Here is a 23,922-nt window from a genome sequence, read left to right as displayed (position 1 = left end):
TCCCTCCCTGTCTTCTTCACTCGAGTCAAACATGCATTGTCGTCTGATGGCTCCCCTAGCCGCCCCTGGCTGCCTCCCTATTTTTCCTCACTGACATGAGAATGTCTTTTCCTCCCCTGTCCTCACTTCCTATGTTTGATTGGAATCTCACCAGCCCTTGACTGTTCCATCTGCTGTTGACAATGGAGCCTAGTGAGTCGAGGCTGAACAGAAAGAAGACCTTCAAGGCCCTGCTGGAAATGAAAAGTCTGACCCAGGGCCAGCGGTGAGTCCACTTCCTACACTTAGGCCTTCCGGATGCAAACTTCACCCTATTAATTTTCCTCACTGAAGTTATTGGGTACCACAGGCATTTTCTGAAATGTACCAACCTCGGCATTTGGCTTCAGAAGGATTTTAGAGATGATTTCATCCATCGAGATGGATAATCCTTCAGCTTTGAAATGGAAGATCATAATGCTTTGCCAATCTGCTCTGATCCCAGAGAAAATGGACTGATAAAAGAAGATGATTTCGAGGTTTAAAGCCACCCTCTTCTAACCCAATCTGTTAAAAATTAAAACTCAGCAAGGCATAGTGAGAAGGCTTTCCAACCTGTCATTCTTATAAAGCAGAGATACTAAATAGCCCACAAATTATCTTACTGAAAATAAGATAGAGGCTAGTGTGGTAGACAATGTTCTAAGTCAGAGGCTGATGTTTCACCGCTTGTTCAGCTGTGGGCCCTGAGCAAGTTACCTCCCACAAATTTCAGTTTCCTCTTTTAAAAATCCAGACGAGTGTCTTATATGAGTTAAGACAAAAAACACATAGAAGAGTGTCTGATGCATAGTAAGCGCTCAATAAATATTAGCCATCATGATAGTACTATATTGTTATTGGTTTTTTATGCAGATTAACTGAAGTAACAGTATCTGGCATATTCCAGGCTTTCAGTGATTTTTTTTTTCTTTTGAGATGGAGTCTTGCTCTGTTGCCCAGGCTGGAGTGGAGCTGCGCGATCTCAGCTCACCGCAAACCTCTGCCTCCTGGGCTCAAGGGATTCTCCTGCCTCAGCATCCCAAGTAGCTGGGACTACAGGCGAGCAGCATCATGCCTGACTAATTTTTTGTATTTTTAGTAGAGATGGGGGTCTCACCATGTTGGCCAGGCTGGTCTTGAACTCCTGACCTCAGGTGATCTGCCTGCCTTGGCCTCCCAAAGAGCTGGGATTACATGTGTGAAACACCGCACCCAGCCAAATTTTTTTTTTTTTTAATCTAAGCCATGGGCTTAACTGCTTAAAAAAAAAAAATTGCCTTATGCAAGTTTCCTCTTTAAGAGGCAAGGGAGCATAAGGAGGAGGAAGAGAACTAATATGTAAGCAAGGTCTAGAATAGGTGTTTGTCTTAATTTCCTTCCAAGATCTTTATTGCATTTTTGTTTGATTGCAAGCAGTTCTGATCCTTCTGATGGATATGTGTGCTGTGCTCTCAAGAAGATAAAGCGAAAAGGATAGAGAGAAAAAGAGAGAGAGAGAGAAAATAAAACTATATACTCACAAGCAATGATGGATGCCAAGGACAGAAAATTTCCAGTAGACTTGGTCTATAAATTGTCATTTAAATTTGCAATTTAAAAACACTGTCTGACTTTTTGATTTAGCTGACTGTACAAGAGAGACAAATAATGGAATCCTAATAAGCAATGTTTAAATGACGTCTCCAGTCTCCCAGACAAAGAGGGCGGCAGTAGAATTCTAAGAAGAGAATATAAATCTACCAAGAATAGGAAAGACGACCAGAACTAAATAGTTGCACTAATCACTTGATGACAGATATTAGAAAAATGTATTTTTAGCTGTTTAAAATTCGAATCCTTAACAGAAGAAGGGTTGGTTATCAGCTAAAAACCCCTGAAGTCATTGTAAGGGGACAAAACTAAGCTCTATTTTTACATTTCACCACATTAAAACAGATGAACCAAAAAATCAAGACACCAGCACAACATATTAAAGTTGATAAGCTGAGGTTAAAAGATTTGAACAGCAGAGCACACTCGAGCTCATAGCCATCCATTGGCAAATCTTAATTCCCGTGCTTTACTAGAGTGGTGGTCCCCAGTGGTGACATGCCTGTAAAGCGGAGCCCACTCCAAAGTCTCAGTTTCTTCTCACTACAGGAGAACAAATTAGCATCTTCCCCTGCCCACAAAACACAGAAGATAAACACTGTATCCGTTCAAGGATGAAAATAGAAATGAACCAGCAACTGCTAAAAGCAGTTCTATAACACCACAGCTTAAGCAAGATATGACAAATTTGGGAATGCACCAATAAAAATGGCAACAATGACAGAAGGATTGAGAGAGAGGTTTTGTGAGAAAAAGCTAAAGAAAATTAGATCACTTAGCAAAATGATAATATTGCAAAAAGTTTATGATATGGGACTAGCTTAGATTGTGAGGTTTAGTGAAAAAGTAATACAGAATTAAATACACAGAAGGATCAGACAGGATGTCATGTGTTTGCACACTTGTGTGCACACAGTAGTGTGCAGGAGAAAAATACTGAAAGAAAATATACCTAAGTGTTAACTGTTCTCACTCAACGCCAGGACATAATTTCAGAATCCTCTACATGATGCTCAAGGCAGCCATTAAAATCGACCAGGATTGGCAAATTACACAAAATCTATTTGCAATCTATGACTTTGTGAGCAGGAGGAGAAACTGCTGTAATCATTACTTCAAAACATCAAAGAAAAACTACTTGAATATAAATTACTGATTATAAGTAAATGTAGGCCAAAGGCCAATGAATTACCTATTTAACATAGAATACTGTTCAACAAATGTTTAGTGAACACATATTATGCACCTGACCCTATGCATAACATGAAATGAATAAAATATGTTTGTAATGTGAGGTAGCTTTTACTCTAGAAGAGGCAGGAACAAGTTATTGTCCAGCAAGATTTAGGATCTGCTAGTCTTCCTTTCACGGGAAGATAGGGTAGGATTTGTTTTTCACAAGTAGGGGTTTATATATCTTCAATAACAGGAGATATTTCACAAAGTAGCTATTGAACTAAAAATAATAAATAAATCTGAACCCCAAGAATGTTTATTTAAATCTCACAACCTCTGGGAAGTCCTTGGATAGTTGGTTGTCTCTGCTAAGTGATTTCAACTTACTATAATAAACTATAATTGTTTCTTATTTGTCTGTCTTTCATATTAGATTTTAAGTTCCTTGAACTCAGGACTTCTCCATAATCTTCTGTGGCCAGCGCTCTGCCAGGTTTTGAAAAATGCTCAAAAATTGAATGAAGGAAAAGTGGAAGGAAAGAGGGAGGAAGGAAAAGAAAAGAAGGGAAGAAAGGAAGGAATTCAAAGAACTCTGTCATCATCCCTTAGCCCTTAACAAAATTAACATGTTGACAATTCTTGATTTGACTAGCATCTCTTGATCACCTATGATGTGCTAAAGTCCACGATAGGCACCTTCACATATGTACTCAGCAGTTTCATTTTCCACGATTTTGAACTCCAACCAGGAAGGTATTTATTAGACGCTACTATGGTCAACAAAGCATAGATTTTGAAATCAGACTGCTTGGGTTTAAACCTAACTCTGCTAGGTTCTAGCTGTGGGCAGGATACTAAATCTCTATGACTCTATTCATATAAAATATGAAAATAAACTGAGAGTAAATATTTAAAATGCCTGTACATTAGTCTTCTCCCTATGAAAATGGTTTTTTTTTCCTACAGACATATGTATCACATATCTTCTAGTATTTAATCACAGCCTCAACCTAACCAAAAGCCACTGAGCACTGGCTAAGACAGCAGAAACAAGTCTTGCAGAGCCTCAAGAAGCAAGGGCTAAAAGAGACCTTAGCAAGCTGCACGATTCCCACCTGCTATCAAGCATCAAGCTACCTTTCATAAGTCCAACCTGATTTCAGCTCTCATGACTATCCATCACTGCTTCAGGATGACATGCAACGTCTTTAGCACATGCTTCTGTATCACTGTTAATAAGGGATATGGGCATGATCATTTTCCCAATGATAGGGGTCCTGATCCTTTTTAGGATCACATAATAAGAATATTTTTCATTGTTGGAGATAATTCTCCTTCCCGTGCACATTTGTCAAAGGCAGTTTCCAACAGTCCCGTACATCATCCTGAAATACATGATAAGATTCAGGTCTGCTATTCATCATCTACTGGGCTTCTTCCAATGCAAGTCCCTGCATGGTGTGTCTTGCCTCTGGTTTAACAATTAGAATGCAAGTTCTCCCTAGAGCAGTATTGCCAGCCAGGGAAAGCTGAAAGACTCAAGTGATGATAGTCCCAAATTTAAGGAATGTGAATCTGCAATGATGACATATAAATCCTTTATAAAGGTAAATTGCATCTGTAGCTACCATTTTACAACAGGAATCAGACCCCTAGGAAGTGAGATTTCACTGGGGTTTTATTTGATGGCCTCTGCTGGGAAATAGCATGGTGTAGTGGAAAGAGCTTTTGCTTTGAATCAGATCCAAATTAAATTACCTGTCCTTCTATTTACACGATGGGTAACATTGAACATAATCTTAACTTATCTGAGTATGCTTTCTTATCTGTAAAATGGGAATATTATCAAACTCATCATTCTCTTGTGAAGGTTTTAAAAGTTATTGTATTCCCTCCCTGGCATTTAGTAGTCACATCATTAATATCATTTCCCACATTCCACTGATAACTCTTTACTTCTCTTCCTCCCAGCTTTGAGATGATATAATGATATTAAAGAGACAGTCCTTGTCAATAAGACTCAGCTGAACACACAATATAGAAGGGAAGAAAGGGGTATAAAGCGGAATCCTAATGAACAGAAGAAAGGAGTAAGAGCTTCGTCTGGAGTGAAAACAGTACACTGAGAATCACAAGGCTTAATTCCATGGAAGGAGAGGGATGCTGAGGAGGAGCTCCATGGCAGTGCTATCTGAGCTGTGTCTCAAAGGAGCAGGTGGACCTTGACAGGCCAAAAAGAGAGAGGGGAACTTCTTCCAGGCTGAGAGGAGAGCTGAAGCAAATCCATGCATGCTCAAAGTAGGGCAAGCAAGGCGATGTGTTCGAATTGTGCAAGGTGTTTAGAAGGGACAGACAACATTTGCTTTATTGATTAGTGAGACAGAACTGCAGGGCCCTTACACCACTGACTTTGTGTCATCTTTCCAGCTTCTCACCTTCCTCATCTGTAAACCTGAGATTTTTAAAAAGCAGCTACCTCAAAGGAATGATCTGAGTGAGAAAACAGACATAAAGGTTTGAGTACATTGCCTGATACTTAGTAACTGCTGACAGATAGTAGCTACCTTCATCACCAGCATCCTCATTATTATTTCAGGTTTGGGGATGTCCACTGGGAGGTGAACTAGGCTGATGATATTATTCATAGATTTGGGGAATTTGCAAAATTTCCTGGTCTCCACTTTTACAGTGCTTGCTCCAAATTAAGAGATAGAAATGATGTTTTCCTTTAATATAACATTATATCTTCCATATCCATGGGGATTAGCTCCAGGATCTCCACAGATAACAAAATCTAAAGATATTCAAGTTCTTTATATAAAATAGCATAGTATTTGCATACAACATATGTAATCCTCCAGTATACTTTAAGTCATCTCTAGATTACTCATAATACCTAATGCAAAGAAAATGCTATGTAATAGCTATTATACTGAATTTTAAAATTTGTATTATTTTTTAATTGTTGTATTTTTTGCCTAATATTTTCTATCCAACGTTGGTTGGATCCATGGATGCAGAACCTCAGATATGGAGGGTGGCTGACTTTATATCCAAGAGGAATGAAAGCAGGGTCTCGAATTGATATCTGTATACTCATTTCATACCAGCATCATTCACAATAGCCAAGAGGTGGAGGCAGCCCAAATGTCCACTGATGGATGAATGGATAAACAACCTCAGATGGAAAACACATACAACTGGCCCTCCATAGCCTCAGGATTTGATCCACAGTTGGTTGAATACACAGATGTGAAACCCACAGACACAAAGGGCTGATTGTACATTTCAATTTATACATAGTCAAAATCCTTCAAGTTCATTTTCACTTTTACCTTTTTATATCTAGGAAACGTTTCCTTCTCAATCATGTGGAGGCTTGTGCATGACAACCTTCTGCAAGCCACAGACTAGAGATGTGAAGTGAAGGGGCTTCCCATGGCTTTTTAACTTCTTTTCTAACTATACAACATATTTTATCATCATTCCCTCCTCTTGCTGAGGCCATCTCAACCTAAAGGCATTACTATTGGAAGCTGTAGGAGGACGTCTTTCAGTGCAAGCACAACTTAGTATTTGGTAAGAGGACATATCATTCAGTAGAGAGTAGTTTAGTCCAGGGTTAAGAACGTGGACAGGCTCTGGGGTTAGAAAGATCTGTGTGTAAATGGGTCCCTTTACCTGTGTGACCTCCAGTAAGCCATGCACCTCTCTGAGCCTCAGTTGCCTCTTACACAAAATGAGAATACTTGTCTAAAGGCTATTTTCAAGCTTAAATGAGAAAACATGGACACAAGGACACATGAACAATAGATATTGCTTCCTCCTTCACCTCTGCTCTCTCCTCTCCTTTGCCTTTGATCTATGTGTGTTCTTTTGATGGACTGCAGAAACACTCAGTCTTGCAAACATGTGTACTCTGACCATCCTAGAAGGTGTGTTGCAATAGGAGATTGCTGAAATCTCAGCACACCTGGGAACATTGTCTGCTCAGCAAACTTACACAGATAATAAAACCCCATCCTCTGAGTCATTTACTGATTATCTGCAAAGACAAAGACTCTCCAACTCCAAGAAAGAGCACATACTTAACCAGACTCACAGCATATCAAGGACTCAGAGGGCTAATGTGAAGAGCTTTGTTCTTCCAAACATAAAAATTCAGGCCCAGTCACTGCCAGAGGCAGCACACTGAGCTTAATGAAGCAGTGGGATGAACTAATATGGCAAATCTTATAGCTCTTACTACCAATATGGCCTACATCACGCTAAATTACAGCACCAGACATGATTGGACACACATCACAAAAGGAGAAGTAGCTGTCTGAATTGTAGGAATTTTGAATGCCACATAATAAGAATCTCAAGAGCCAGCTCTTAGGGGAGATTTTTTTTTTTTAATTTTCCTTCTCCTTGTGCAAATAATTCTCCCCCACATTATATAACAATTAATTCAACAAACATTTACTGAGTACCTACCATGTGCCAAGTGCACCAAGTGAGGAACTCATAGTTAATGGCATAACGTAGAAAAAAGAAAAATAATTATAGAAAAAATGGAGAAAGTGTGATAATTTTAGTAAGTACAGGGTGCTGTGAGACCCCTTAGAATCCAGGGGACTCAGGTGAGATTTTTCGTGGCCGTAAGTTCATTCATTTACTCCCTTATTCATTCAATAAATATTGCTGCATACCTACACTTTTCAACACTGTCCTTAGTGGCAGAAGTAAAGTGGCTAACAAAACAGACACAGTCCCTGTCCTCACAGATCTCCCAGCCTAGTGAGTGATAAAGAGGAGAATAAACCTTATTTAAATAATGGAGAAAATGCAAAGTGGTTGAGAGCACACAGCATGGTCATGACCCACAACTGGGGGGCATGTGGGTGGGTTGCAATGGGTCACCAAAGCATTTCTGGAGAAAAGTAATCTTTAACTTGAGACTAAAGAATACATGGAGTTAGCTTTGAAACAAATACAGAAAAAATGTATTCCCGGGAGAAGAAAAAACATGTACAAAACCCCAAGTGTAAAAAATCAACATGGTAGGGTCAGGGAACTGCAATTGACTCAGTGGGACCACTCGGTGAAGTATGATTGCCAAGAGTGGTGAGGAATGTGCCTGGACAGATAAGAAGGGGTCAGACCAGACAGCACCTCTCTGATGCCATGATAAGCAGTGTGGACTTTTTCCTGAGGGCAGGAGGAGCCACTCACTGAAGGGTTTTATGCAGGAGTGTGATCTGATTAAATCTCCACATTAGTGAGCAGTGCTGAGAATGGCTTGGAGATGGACAGCAGTGAAAACCTGAAGACCATTTAGGAGCGTGCTAGGATGATCCAGATGAGAGATGAAGGTAGCCTGAACTACCTTCGGGGCCGGGGGCCAGTGGGGAAGAAGGAATGAATGGATCTGAAAGATATGTAGAAGGTCACATGAATTGATAATCAGTGATTAATTAATTGAGGTTGTTAGGAAACTCACAATGTTAACCAAAAGGTGACTGTGATCCTAGCACTTTGGGAGGCTGAAGCAGGCCGATTAGCTGAGGTCAGAAGTTCAAGACCAGCCTGGACAACATGGCGAAACCCCATCTCTACTAAAAATACAAAAAATTAGCTGGCTGCAGTGAGTGCACCTGTAATCCCAGCTACTCAGGAGGCTAAGGCAGGAGAATCGCTTGAACTGGGAGGCAGACGTTGCAGTGAACCGAGATCACACCACTGTACTCCAGCCTGGGTGACAGAGCAAGGCTTTTTCTCAAAAAAAAAAAAAAAAAAAAACAGGTGACTGAGTTTTGAAGGATGAACAGGAGTCGCCAAGTGCAAGTGCATAAGGTAAGAGAGCTATCCAAGGTGAAATCGCAGTCTGCACAAAAGCCACAGAGGTGAGACCTGGGACCTGAAGCTTAGTGTGGCTTAGGGTGGGAGCAAGCGGAGTGACAGAAAAGGAGACGGGAACCACATTTTAAAGGGCTTGATGTATTGTCCTGTGGTGTATGCTGCCAGGGTTACAGAACAAGTTCAAGGAGGAAAAGAGCTATGTAGGTGAGTTTGGAGAAAGCCTGACTTCTAGCAAGGGAACCAGTTAGAACAAGGTCCTGAACTAAGCCAACCAATTAAACCTGAAACAGTTTATCTTCAATGAATGACCACACCGAGTGAAGTGTCCTGTAATAAATTCATGACCATGTGACCACAGAGAATACAGAAGTCTCTTTTCACCACAGCACATCATATGATCAGTCTTACCATAAAGAAGTAAACTGCTTGGCCCCAAAACATTACTCTCTGCCTCCAAATCCTTTACCCACGAGCTTTACTGATCAAGTTCAGAGAAATTTGTCTTTTCTTATAATTAAATCCTTGGTTTTGAATTTCTAAAGCTTACAAATCACAGAGTTCATATAGAATGATTAGCTCACCAAAACCCCGCCAAGACAGAACAGCACCATAAATTTACATGATGTAGCTAATCAGTTTCTATGCTCCCGTCTCCCCAGAAGAGTATAGCCCCTATATTTTTTTTTCACGTTCTCCAACTCTCCAGCATCAAGCCACAGGGCAAACCCACAGAATACATTCATGGAAGAGAGTACAGACTTCAGCACTGCTAAGACCTGGTGTATAGCAACTCAGACAGACAAGCCCCATGACCTGGGGCAAGTCTCTTGACCTCTGCAAACATTATTTTCTTATGTATTCAATGGGATGATGTAAGAGTTAGGCTTATTAGGGACAACGGCTCGTATGCAGGAAGCATACATGATGGCTATTAATAAATCTTTGTAGCTTGACAACATGGTACATTTTCCTTTGTACTTCCTATTCATTCCCTCAGTTATTCTTGGAGCAGTATCCATTTGAAGAGGGACCAGTGTCTTTTTCTTACCAACTACCCCATATTCCTCTGGAGAAAAGGGTACCTTCTACCTCTCTATATTTCCTATACCACTAGAGATGTGCTGCCTCTCAGACATGGTGGGAGTTGGGGGCCACAGGGGAAAGGAATATTTCTTAATCTTGATTCTATGTATAGAGTTTCAATGCTAGGTTTTTTATACTTGTGAACTCATGAAATCCTCAATGCAACACTCTAAGATAGGAACTACTATTATTCCCATTTTACAGATGAAGAAGTTGAGGCCCAGAAAGATTAGGTAGCTAGCCCAAGATAGGCAAGTAGAAAATGTGCTGAGCCTTGACTCCAACTTCAGTTTATCTAATTCTAAAACCTGGGCTCTTTTCAGAAGTCTTCATTGTAAGTAAGAGGAAGCAAACACCCCAAGAGGTTAATGAGGTGAATCCTAAGAACATAAGTTGTTTGGGATCTACTGAGTGGAAGGAGCTCCAGCCAGGGAGCCATTCCTGGGTTGCAACCTTGGCTCTGCCATTGCCCAGGGGAGTGACCACTGGCAAATCATTTTCCTCTTGAGACCTCATCTGTGACAACCAGGCTGTGGCCTGCCACCAAACATTAACTTCTTATAACCTTTTATATATGTCAACTTCCAGAGAAGTTGTATATTCCGGAGAGGTTATTCATGTTTTAATGTATACAGACTTTCAGAGTATTGTGTTACTTATGTTTATTAAAATAAAAATGTACTTGCTTTTAGTCAGCAAGGCAATGAAAAGAGTTTTAATGAGAATCATCCTCATTATGATAAATATGGAATATTTTAATTAATAAAAATAAACTTGGAGTCAAAGTAAACCTTATGCATTTTATGAACAGTAATAGGTTGGGAATGAATAAAAGCAGCAAAGTAGAAACACAATATTTTTTCAGGGAAAGATGAGACATAAATATCAGAAGGCCCCCTCCCCTGCCCCACCCTCTCAGCTCACAGTTCTTTAACTACAGCGTGGATGACTAGAGTCAGAATCTCCTTCTAAGGCATTTTTCTGTTCTGCAGAAGACCAAGCATAGGCTGGGCTCACGCTGGAGCTGGATAAATGTTTGTGGACAAAAGAACTAATTAATTAATGATGCCCACTCCTACATTTCAAAATTGGGCAAGCAAATATTATCTCTACATCCATTTGGTGGCTGAGAAAAGTGAAGCTCAAAAAGTAGAGGTGACTTGTCTGAAGTTAGACCACGAGAGAGTGTGGAGCTTAAAGTATGAACCCAAATACCCAGTATCTCGATTGACCCCAGGCTGCCTCCTCTGCAGGACAAGAGCAGCATATAGAAGCAATGATAAATAAGCCTGATAAAAAGATTGTTTTCTTAAAAAATTATTCTCTTAGGATCCTGATGACCTAATGACATAATCAATACGATGGCAATTTATAAGCTCCTATGAGGTAAGCCAACGTCAGCGGAAGTTACTTCCTAGGGTTAATGACCAGTTGAGCAGTCATGACCCTGATTGTGGCATTACTGAAACCATTCTTTAACCCAAACTGACTAGAATTTTTCAAGAAACCTCCAAAAGTTAGCACAGCTGTGAGGTACAGAGGGTTCACACTCGGTTTGATGTGACTTCAAACCTGAGGCATCTGCCCTGTGATCACTGACTTCTCCTGAATCCCATTAAAGCCTTGATTCTTGGAGCCAAAATTCTCCTGGGAGAAAATATGAAGGTAGCTTTTTGTCATTGTCATTGTGGTTAACTGATGATCCCTGGGTATAGGACTAATATGAAATATAAGGGAAGTAAAAAAGTTTCACTATTTCCAGGTGTTTCTAGAAAATAAGGAGGTAATGGTGAACTGTGATTTCAGAAAGAAGAGGATAGAGCACTAACACACTGACTAAGCCATACTACATTGCAGATCCCAAGCTAGCTTTTTACCCACAGTATCTCCCTCACCTTTCTTTCTTTCTTTTTTTCTTTTTGAGATGGAGTTTTGCTCTTTTTGCCCAGGCTGGAGTGCAATGGCACGATCTCAGCTCACTGCAACCTCTGCCTCCCAGGTTCAAGTGATCCTCCTGCCTCAGCCTCCCACGTAGCTGGGATTACAGGCAAGTACCACCACGCCCTATTTTGTATTTTTGTATTTTTAGTAGAGACAGGGTTTCACCATGTTGGCCAGGTTGGTCTCGAACTCCTGACCTCAGGTGATCTGCCCACCTCAGCCTCCCAAAGTGCTGGGATTACAGGCATGAGCACCACACCCAGCCCCCTCACCTTTCTAATGACAGGTGGAAATATTCACACACACATACAAACACACACACCCCTCCCTTTAAAGATAAGTGAAACCAGGCTCAAGGAGGCTAATTAACCTGTCTCTGGTTACACAGCATATAAAGAGAAGAGTTAGAACTAAAAACCAGGTCTGCTGTGCTCCAAAGTCAGTACTCTTTTCACTACACTAAGCTGCCAGATGGCACTGACTGGAAGACTCCAGGCACTGCCCCCAGAGATATCTATCTGTTCATTATGGGACACATTCCTCTACCATGATCTTCCACTGAGTACCCTAATACGGGGATTACAAATAACAAGAATAGTGTCAACTGATTGTCCTCCTTTGATAGCAGGTAACGAACTTGAAAATATACGTTCTTTTCCTCAGGTCTTCCATCATATTCCACTTCTGGAATGGGCACCATTTGACAAGCTGTATGTGCAGTGACACAATCCAATAAAAATAAAATGAAAAGAACAACTTTATTTTTCACTACTTGCATCCTTTATTTGAATTGTGAATACTCTAGTTACATTTCATAAATCGCCTGCCTAGAAACTCATTTTGTGATGAAATAAATATGCCCCTGTGTGACTTGTATTTGAAACTGTCTGGCTTGCTTTCAACAGCCCAGGTTAAAGAACTAGGGTGATATGTTCATGAGGAACTCTAAAGGGCCTCTTAACTTTCTTTATGCCACTCTTTCCCACAATAGATGACCCAAATTGTCAGGTATTCTTTTTTCAGGAATTAAAATATCTGCCCCAGGAGTCATCTAAATCTTACTAAGAGGGAAAAAAAAAACACTTCTATTTTGTAATATCAGGTAATAATATAGGAAACACACTAATGTCAAATAACAAAATAGGACATGAAATTGTGTGAAGAGTATGATGTCAACTACATATTATCCTGGAAGGCCAGTTTAAGGATGTAACTTCAGTTGTTAATAGTAGCTATTTTTGTTTTACAGAATTATGCATGGTTACTTTGTCCTTTCTAATTTCAGCAATAAGCATATATAGCTTTTAAAAAGTTAAATAACTGTAAAGAAAGATAATATTTTCCAGAAATAGTCCTAAATATTATTCAGCATTTCATTCCTACCAAAAATCATTATATGAGGATATAACATTAACTGATAAAAATCATTATATGAGAATATAACATTAACTAATACCAGACACAAGGGTTGTCCAAGAAAAGAAGTTATACACCAATCTTGCTGATAAATATAGATACAAAAACCATTCCTTAACCTAACAAATCTTGCTGATAAATATAGATACAAAAAACATTCCTTAACCTAACAAATCAAAGCCACCAGGGTATAGAAAATAATAGCATTATGACCAAGTAAGATTTACCCCAGAAATGAATATTTAAAAATCTATCAGTTAAATCCACCACAGTATAAATTATAAGAGGAAAAATATGTATAATCAATGAAATAAATACAGAAAAAGCATATGATAAAATTCAACATGCAAATTTAGAATTTAAAAACACTTCCTAGAAAATAATACATAAAGGGGAACTAACAAGGTATGTTTTGTTTTGTTTTGTTTTGTTTGTGACAACGTCTGGCTCTATTGCCCAGGCTGGACTGCAGTGGTGTGATTTTGGCCCACTGCAAGCTCCAATTCATGGGCTCAAGCCATCCTCCCAACTCAGCCTCCTGAGTAGCTGGGACTACTGGCATGCACCGCCATGCCTGGCCATTCTTTGCATTTTTTTTGTAAAGACGGGGTTTCACCATGTTTCCCAGGCTGGTCTCAAACTCATAAGCTCAAGTGATCCACCCACCTTAGCCTCCCAAAGAGCTGAGACTATAGGCGTGAGCCACCATGCCCAGCCAGAAAACTATCTTTAGTAAAAACTTAAACATAAATGTAATCTAGAAGCAATCAGGAACAAGATAAGGACATTTATTATCACTAAATATTATAATGACAGATCCAGCCAATTAGAGAGAAAAAGAAATAAGTACTTAGAGATTGATGAGAAACTTATTTGCAGGTTATATGCTGTCTCCATAGAAAATCCAAGCACAGTTGGAGAAAGTATTAGTAATAAAAGAACATAATGACATGGTTATATTCAAGATTCAATATCAGTATATAAACTGTTTATTCCTTTTAAAGTTGTATTAATTTTGTCCAAGTTAGCAACATTTATTTAATGAAATACTATTACATCATCAAAACTGAAGAACAAGAAATGAATTAATGCTGTTACCAGCACGTCTTCTCTCTCTCTCTCTCTTTTATTTATTTATTTATTTATTTATTTATTTATTTATTTATTTTTTGAGACAGAGTCTCACTCGGTCATTCAGGCTGGAAGGCAATGAAGCCATCTTGGCTCACCGTAACCTCTGCCTCCCAGGTTCAAGTGATTCTCCTGCCTCAGCCTCCTGAGTAGCTGGGATTATAGGTGCGTGCCACCATGCCCGACTAATTCTTGTATTTTTAGTGGAGACGGGGTTTCACTGTGTTGGCCAGGCTGGTCTCGAATTCCTGACTTCAAGTGTTCTGCCTGCCTCAGCCTCCGAAAGTGCAGGGATTGCAGGCGTGAGCCACTACGCCCAGCCCCTCTCTCTCATTTTAATATACATGTGCCTTGGCCCAGACAAACGTATAGAGAATAATAATTGTTTATCACTGTTGCACAATTATAAACAATTGCAAAATATTGTTCTGGGACAAATTAGCTATACACTTTTCAAGAGCCCCTTGGATATAAAACAGGATAAGCAAAAATATCATGTAATGGTGATGATGATGATGATGATACAGATGAAGAGGATGGGAGATGGGGGAGGAGGAAAAGAAGGAGATGTGGTGTGTTATGCATATCTGTTTCACCAAAATCTATATGTTAAAGCCCTGAACCCCAGTGGCATGGTGTTTGGAAATGGGGCCTTTGGAAGGTAATTATGGTTAGACAACATTGTGAGTGTGGGGCTCTTCTGATGGGAAAGAAGAGAAGGAAAGAGTTTGGTCCTCCTCTACCATGTGAGGACATGGTGAGAAGATGACTATCTACAAGCAAGGAAGAGAGCCCTCACCAGGAACCAAATTGGCTGGCACTTTGATCTCAGACTTTCTAGCCTCCAGATCTGTGAGAAACATGTTTCTGTTGTTTAAGCTGTCAAGTCTATGGTATTTTCTTGTGGCAGCTCAAGCTAATTAAGACAAGATAAACGATGAAGGAAGAGAAAAAGAGAAAAGAGAGGAGAGGAGGGAAATGGAGAAAGATGACAGGGAAGGGAGGGGAAGAGAAGGAGAAAAGGAAAAGGGAGGAAAAAGAGGAAGAAGATCACAGCTAACCTTTGTTGAGCATTTAATACATGCCAAGTAATAAGCATTTTATTTGCCTTATTTTCATTAATCTTCATAGTGAGGCTTTGAAGTCTGTAATATTATATACCCATTTTATAAGAGAGGAAAATGAGGCTCAGGTTAAATACTTTCAAAGGTCACATTGTGAGAAAGTGGTAAAGCCAGAATTTGAATCCAGCTCTGCCTACCCAAATCCCATGGTATTAGCCACTCCATGGAGGACACTCCTCACATATGTATTATGTTGATTTCAGAGTTTTTTTAGGACATGAAGATGAAGAGGTTCTAAAAGGGTCACCTTCATGCTCTCATCCCAAATCCCCAACTGAGCCAATGTCCTGAAAACCTGAATCCTCTCTGCAGAATGCTTCTGGTTTTGCATGTTAAAATTAAGAATGAAAAAATATGCACTAAGATAACATTTTTAATGCATTAAGCATTCAAGAGTGCAGGTTTAGTGGAAAGGTTAAATTTGAGGCAAAAATATAACTTGTCAGTTTCCACTGAAAAAGCATTTGAATTCTAGTACATACTGGGCTCTGCGACCTCTTTTTTTTTTTTTTTTCCCACATAGCAGTCTCCCAAGACATGTTCTTTCACCCACTTACTTTCTTTCTATTATTCTTAGACCACGATGCATAGAAAACAAGGTTTACATTAATTTTTAGGGAACAAAATAGACTGCCTCCAAAATATTTGTGTTTCAAATAAACATCAAAAGCAAAATTTATAGTCCTTCCTGGGCTTCTGGCTGTCAAAGAGCTGCATATGTATTACAGTTATGTCCCTTACTTCATATAGAGTGTCAGACAAATGCCATCACAAAACATAACTGGGCAGGCACAACAATGTCTCAAACAAATCACTGCCTATACAAAGAAGTCAAGGGTATCCCAGTTTGCAAAGCCCACATTGACAGATTTCAAGACCTGAAAGAGAGCTCTGTCAATCGTCTCCCATGCAGCTGAGAAAACAAGGGAGAGACAGCAGAAACTACAGAGAGAAAACACACACACACAGAGAGAAAGAAGTTGCTCATATATAATTGGCAGGGGGTGAAGCTTACTGAAAAACATGGTCCTAAAGCCATGGGGCTAAATTCTCCAGAAAACATGAAAAGTGATAGAATTACTTTATTATCACACTATGCCTGCAAATCCTTATTGCCAGATATCTCTAGCTCCTCTCTGCCAAGCACTTTCTAAGTGCTGAGACTTAAAATGTGAACAAAACATCTAGTTCCAAAGGAGTTTATGCAGGACATTTTTAATAAAGTGAAACACTAACCAAGTGCTAATGAAACAAAACAAATAAAAACATTTATATCAATTTTGGGAGTAAGAAAAGGCTCCCCCAGGAGGCTCCCCTAAACTCAAACCTAGTGAATAAGCAGGAGTCAGTTCAGAAAAAAAAAAAAAAAAAAAAAATGAAGAGCAACAAAAAAGGATTTCAGGCTGGATTGAGCCCAGTGGTTCTTAAAGTAGGGTCTCTGGACCAGCAAGACTGGCATCACATGGGAACCTGTTTTAAATGCAAAGTCTTGGGTCCTACCCTAGACTTACTGAATCTGACACTTTGAGATGAGACTCAGAAATGAAGGCTTTAACAAGCCCTCCCAGTGATTCTGGCCCAGGTGGAGTTTGACAACCACTGGTACAGGCGATGATGAACTACAGAATATCTGGAGGGTAAACAGGGATGGGGAAGTGGGGTGGTTAGGCAGAGATGTTGCTGGAGGGATGGATAGAAGGCATATGCAGAAAAACTTTGTATATTATGAGAAAAGTTTTGGATTTTATCTGGAGAATAATGAAGAGCCATTACATTATTATATTATGAACATGAAATACACAAAATAACTATTTAAAAATATATGCAATCACAAAGATATTGCTTTATATCATTCCAGAGATTTAAAAACTCATTCCTGTGCAGAAAAGTAGCCATTAAAAAAAGGTCAAATTCAGCCCTACCTTTCTTTCTGGAGTCTTTCTTGGCGCTGGTTTTCACAGCTACTTGAAGTTCTGTCTCAGTTGACATCCTACTTAATCCTTAGTCCACTTCACACAGATCCCGGGCCTCGGCCAGGCTCATTGAGGACTCTTCTCCAAGAGAAAGACTCCTCCCTTCAGAAATGACACTCTGAGCTGCACATTTCATTCACTCTTTTTGAGTGCTGCAAATCAAGGCAAGAGAACATTCAGAATCATCACTGTTATGAAGTTAAACAGAAATTTATAAAAAGTGAATTGGCAAACATATACAAACAAAATCTTGGTCTTTATGCAAAAACTGCTCCCATGGTTTCATGAAGGCGTTGATAGGGTTTATACAGCAAAGGGAACGAGAGGCTTAGCGGCAAAACTGCTTCTCAAACTAGGTAACTCAAAATAGATCTTTAAAAGTCTAGATTTATAAGAGGGACAAAACCCAACTCTGTTTTCTGTTTCTTATTTTCAAGCACTAGATCCCAACCAGAAAATATAGCAAAGGTATGTCCTGACCAGCACCATGGAGACATTTCCAACAAGAGAGCACCCATCCATCAGCCAAGCTTGATCAGCACCTTGGCAGCAAAAGCAGATCATATGGAAATAACCCGTGGTCTGTCCCTCACTGGCAGGCATCAGAGAGGGCATGGAGTTGACATACAATTGGGCTCCAAGGGTAAGGTGACAAATGGGGCCAAGAAACATTCCAGCAAGCCAATTTTTAAGTCAGCTTTTCCTCCAGCTGTAAGAGCAGACAAGCATTTAGTGTGCAGAGAAAAAGAAAAAGAATAGGCAGACACAGATTTCATTCATTCATTCTCTAATAAATATGCATTGAATAACACCAGGTGCTATTAAACTCAGACACCATGCTAGGAAGAGAATAATGATAATAAAACCACTTCACTTACAGGTAATATTTACTATATACTATGCCCTTAGCTACTGCTTCACATATAGTATCTCACTCGATCTCATTTAAATTAAACAAATATACAGTATTCTCTTTGATAATATTCGTTTCTTGTGACTATCTGATAGTTACATCTGAGAGTTCTATTAAAAAGTAAACGTTTCACCAATTTCCACTTTTGAAAAATATTAAGAAAAAGCTATTAGAAATGGATCTTCGAATTGTGCAGCCAATTCTTAGTTCATCCCACAGATCTAGAAATGTTTAATAGAAAACGACTGACCTCGAATGCCAGTTTCAGTTCAAAAAGAATAATGACCCAAACCTCTTAATCATGACAATCTAGTTAATCTTAACCAGAAAGTCTAATAAAAAGCCGCGTAAAATTATAGTAAAGCTTCAATATGAGGAAATTCCCACCTTAATCCAAAGATATCTGTTTTGTTTTATTTGTATATAAGCTAACTATTTTTAAAAAAGGAAATGGCCCAAATGAAAGTACTTGATCTAGTGAATCTAAGGCTACAACTAAGAAAAACAGAAAGTTATCTTTGTAAAACAGGGTCCATGAAACCGTACATAGAAAATGAGAATTTATCCTGCCACTTTTATACCATCTATCTATACCTTGTCACCAGCCCCCACACCCTTTCCAGACCCTCGTCTCTAAGACAACGTTCAATGGCAGATGGCAGAGTCACAAAATTTGGTCATGTATAAACACAATAAAATGTATTAATAATATTTACCATTTCATTGCAGCAAATATTTAGTAAGAATCTACTATGGGCCAGGTACGAATACTAGCTCATTCATATTAACAGACATTTACCATGTAACCATGCTGGCCAAGAGTACATAGTCAAGGGCTGGTTCCTGTCCTCAAAGAAGCTCAGTCTAACAGAGGTATCAGTCATGTAAGGGACGGTCACATATGTGACCAAAACTAAAACAGGCATAAATACCAGGCATACTGGGGCGGAAAGGGGCAAGTATTCATCTTTGCTTGGAAGGGTCAATAAAGCTTCAAAGAGGATAAGCCCTACTCTGTGAGATGTTGAAGAGCTATGTTTCTGTAAAAAGGATGATAAGGGAAAGGACCACCAGCTTCTCAATAATTGTACGTAGAATGAATGAATGAATGCTTGTTTCAGGCAGAAAGATCACCATGTGTAAAAGCAAGGAGGGGTGACATCAACAACCAAACCAGTAAAAGGAGGCACAACTCTAGCAGGGAGGTGATGCACTTCCCCATCTTCCCAGTTTTTCCTTGTGCTGCTATCTTTCTACGGAATCTCTTGTCTCAAGTCTGCCTGGACATTCTATTGAATCCTCAAGGTTCAGTTCAAAGAGACATCACCGGCAGAAAGATGTTCTGATCTCTGTAGCAAAATAGACTCTTTCCCAACTTATTTTATGATTTGATTTTTGGACAACTTCAGTTTCAGCCACTTACAAGCCACATGATTTGAGGAAGTTACTCAACCTGGTCTTTGCCTCAGTGTCTTCATCTGTACAATGGGGATAATAGTGCCCACTGGGGGAGCTGTTGTGGCAATTCAGTAGGATCACACACGTAATGTGATTGGAAGAGTGTCTGGCATGCCTCCTGGTAAGCATTTAATAAATATTAGGCACATAAATTCCTGTGCCACTTGCTCAAGGCTACATGGCCGGTATGTGACCGAAAGTCTGTATTATCTCCCCTTTACAAAGGAGGAAACTGATACAAGTTAATTTTGCTGGCTCAGAATGAATTGTAGGAAATGGTATCATGTTAGTCTTGGACACAGTAGGTGCCTAATCTATAAATTCAGAAAGTAGCTGAAATATATGGATTTTACATGTTTTCAGGAATTTTTTAAAATCCGTTGTATAAAACTGGATTGGATTTGGGCCATTTTCTCTTCTTCAAACTTATAAATCACAATATAGCATCTCTCCTTATTTCTATCTTCAAAGACGTTTGCTCAACAAAATATGATTATGTTCAAGTGTTACAAGCATTCCTTGCGAATTTCTGAAGTACATCCCTACATCCATAATGAAAGGAAACCACCATCATTCTGAATAAAAACTTAAATAAGGAAGCTACAGTACTGTGAGAATGTACCGCAGTGTAGACCCTGCCACCCCCTTTAATTTTCCAAAAGGCAGAGGTTGAGCAAATGCTGTGAAGTAACTCCAAATTATTTAGGAAATTCGCTTCTTTGTAATTAAAGAGATTAAAGTCCTCCAGGGCCAGAAACCATGTGACAACTCAAATCATTTTCCCCAGTAAAGGCTGTGAAACCCTATCAGTCAAATTCAGGCTTGCCTGGAATTTTGAAATGCTTCAATAATATTTCTTTGCTCCACACAATCTGCAGTAATTTAATATTCCTGAAGTGTGTCAGGTTTTTTATAATGAGCTCTTCAAATCTAAATGTGAATTATGTAACATTCCACTACAGACATTCTGTCTAGTGAACTGCTTCTAAAATGTAAAATTTCATGTTTAGTGATGGGGTGGGGGCCAAAAACACTAAACCACAAAGCAGAGAAAACAGATATGCCTCTTTTTTTAAACAAAGCATGAAGGTTTCAGCAGCTATAACAGAACGAACACACACTAAACACATACTATAACACACATTTGTGTTCTTTCTTTCCCCCTTTTCTCATATAATCCTACAATAAAATTGCTATTATTTATTGAGGGCCCACTATTTGCCAAGTACTATGCTATGAGCTTTTCTGGCATTATTTGATACAATTCATTCAACTATTTGAAGAATCCAATATAATTATCAACATGAAACAAACGAGGAAACTGAGGCACAAGCCAGCTTAGGCGCTTGTCCAAAGCCACACAGCTAGTAAATAGCACAGCACAGGGCAAGTTACAAGACACTTGTCTCCTCAACTTCACTCAAAGCCCTCCCAGATTTCCATTAGTGGGTGAATGGAAAAACAAAATATTGGTACAATGGAATATTACTCAACTGTATAAAGGAAATGTAGTACTGATACACACTGCAATGTGGATGAACCCTGAAAACAGCAAGGCAAGTAAGTTAGACAAAATATGTTGCATACTGTATGATTTCACCTATATGAAATATCCTAAATAGACAAATCCCTGGAGACAGAATGCAGATCAGTGGTCGCCAGAGGCCAGGGGAGGGGCATAAGGTTGAGGAACTGCTTAATGGGTATGGGGTCTTCTTTGGAGTGATGAAAATATTTTGGAACCAGACAGAAGTGAGGGTTGCACAACATCGTGACTATAATAAATACCACTTTAAAGTGGTTAATTTTATGTCATGTGAATTTCACCCAAATTAGGAAAACAAAACAAAACCCCTCCCAACCTGATACGAGCCTTGTGTGATAACACTAAGGCCACTGCAAATTCCAGTTCGAAAACATAATGTAGTGCTAAAAAACAGATGAAAATGTAGTTTTCCCAAAACCAAGACTTTGAGTTTGTGTGGCAGTAACTGCATGCATTAAAACTGTATGTCACTATTAGCATGTTTTATGATTCGATGTATTACTTAGCTTCATCCAAGGTATAAAGCACAGAAAACGGGACATTTATCAACAAGGCCCAAAGGTTTATAACAGTACAGACAAGAAGCCTCAGTTTCCTCATCAGTAAAATGGGAACACCACCACCAAGTATGTGAGATTTGGAAGATAAATGAGATTTGGGCATTAAAAAGCCTAGCTCAATCTATAGCATGCTACCTTTTATCTTTACAAAAAGATACACAGGATAAACAAACCAGGTAACATGGAAGTTGTTTTTCATAGGGAGAACTGGGTGGTGATGTGACTGGGTGCCAGGGTAAAAGGGTTATGGCAGAGGGTGATACTTCTCAGAATATAGCTTTTTGCATAATTTCCACATTTGGAAGCATATTAATGTTCTACATATCTGAAGAAAATTAAATTAATAGGATGGTAAGGGGGACTGTAAAACTAAAAGCAGACTGAAGCAAATCAATTCAATTGTATGTTAAATTGACATCATAAGCACACTTGCTGAAGAGGTGGAAGAGAAAAAACTTTATCAAAAAACTTATAAACACAGAATTGGATGGCACACACCCAGTCGTGGGTAGAGTTGAAGCAAGAGCAGCAGCAAACAAATTCTGAAGTCTTTTTAGCAGGCTTGTTTTCTGTAGTGTTATGAGCAAAGCAATTCTGAAACTATTTTCGATGTTCTATAGAATGGAGCAAAGGAGTAAATGCAGATATTGTTGGGAGCCAAGCTTCTCCTATGGGACAAGAGATGTTAAAATAGGGAAAGGAAAGCAGGAAAGAATGCTAAAGTGATAGATTGAAAATTGTAGGTTTCAAAGTAAACTCAGGATTTATAAATACGCATGCATCTGTACATAAATGTATAGGTATGAATGTATGTATGTGTTGATATGCAACTATTTCCTATCTCTGTCCATTAAGAGGGCCTAGGAGCAAAGATACTCTAGCAACAATGAGATAACTAATACTTAGATTTTGGTTTCTGTTATCATTTTTCAGCAAAAGAAACCAAGGTTTCTTGGGGGAAATGAATTATTTCAGAGCCGGCGCATGGCAGGTACAAAATGAGCCTGAAATATCTTGTTATTCCAGAAATTAAGTGCTCAAAACAAACAAAAAATGATGAGAGAATTTTATAAAGGATACAGAAGCCATCATGAAGAGTTCTCACCAGCGTAAATAGGAATGATTTAAACACCAATATAATTAAGGATGGTAATAAATAATAAACCATTGAAAAAATAGGAATCCACAAATCTATACTGATGACAGACAGACAAACAAATGGGGTAAGAATGGAAGGCTGTCTTGCTTATAGCAGAACAGGTGCTAACTGGTAAACACCAAAGGAGTGCTAGAGTTATAAAATCAACATTTTGCAGCCATCAGAGTAAAGACTGGTCAGGCAAGAATCATCAACAGATGCTAAGTCCAGGGAAAAATTTTTGATAAGAAGCAGAATATTTGCAGGTCTTAAACTGTCTTCGCACTTATTGTTTATCAGTTCCAAGGGAAACTTTGTAATTATACAGTGGAGAAATTGGACAAAACCTTGTTAACAAAATTAACATCAACAAACAGGGGCAGATGGATAGCATGTGCTACCCTGAGCAGAACATAACATCACTATGCAGTACTGTGTAGTATTCTGGCCAGGAATCTAACCAGATTAGGCATTTAAGAAATTGGAAGGGGAGAGCTGTATTCACTGAAAATGTAATAAAAGACAAAGAGAAGCTGTGGAAATATTTTAGATTAAAAGAAATTAAGCAGAAATAACAATTAAATGCCATATCTATACAGGATATTGTACTGGAGCGAAAAGAAATGTTAGCCCCCCAAAATTATTGAGCCAATTGATAAACTTGAATATGAATCGTAAGTTAGGTAAACATATTGCATTAATGGTAAATGTATTTAACTTGAAAACTTTCCTGTGATTATATAAATAATATAGCTGTTTTTAGGAAACACATTAAATATTCAGGAGTAAAGGGCCAAGATATGTGCACCTTATATTCAGATGATTCAGAAAAAACGCATAAACATGTACACATGTATGTGTATGCATATATGTGTGAATATATATACATATTTATATACGTACATACACAGAAAGAAAACACACAAATGATAAATCAAGTAAGATAAAACATCAGCAATGGGTGATACTAAGTAAAGGGCATTGGGTGTTTTTTGCATATTCTTATGC

General features: G+C 38.9%; 1 protein-coding gene across 19 annotated transcripts in view; it reads right to left on the bottom strand.

Moving 5' to 3' along the window:
• DAB1 (DAB adaptor protein 1) overlaps window positions 1-23,922 on the bottom strand; it is a 1,275,060-nt gene that overhangs the window by 286,465 nt on the left and 964,673 nt on the right. For all 19 annotated transcript variants that reach the window (XM_054534040.2, XM_054534037.2, XM_054534022.2 and 16 more), the window contains one exon: window positions 17,249-17,451. In XM_054534040.2, coding sequence (XP_054390015.1) covers window positions 17,249-17,315 — 67 coding nt within the window. In that variant the 5' untranslated portion in view covers window positions 17,316-17,451. The remainder of the gene's footprint in view (window positions 1-17,248; window positions 17,452-23,922) is intronic.

The sequence above is a fragment of the Pongo abelii genome, chromosome 1, assembly GCF_028885655.2.
Source record: "Pongo abelii isolate AG06213 chromosome 1, NHGRI_mPonAbe1-v2.0_pri, whole genome shotgun sequence".
In the NCBI taxonomy this organism is placed as follows: Eukaryota; Metazoa; Chordata; class Mammalia; order Primates; family Hominidae; genus Pongo; species Pongo abelii.
This window is presented reverse-complemented; position numbering and strand designations above follow the sequence as displayed.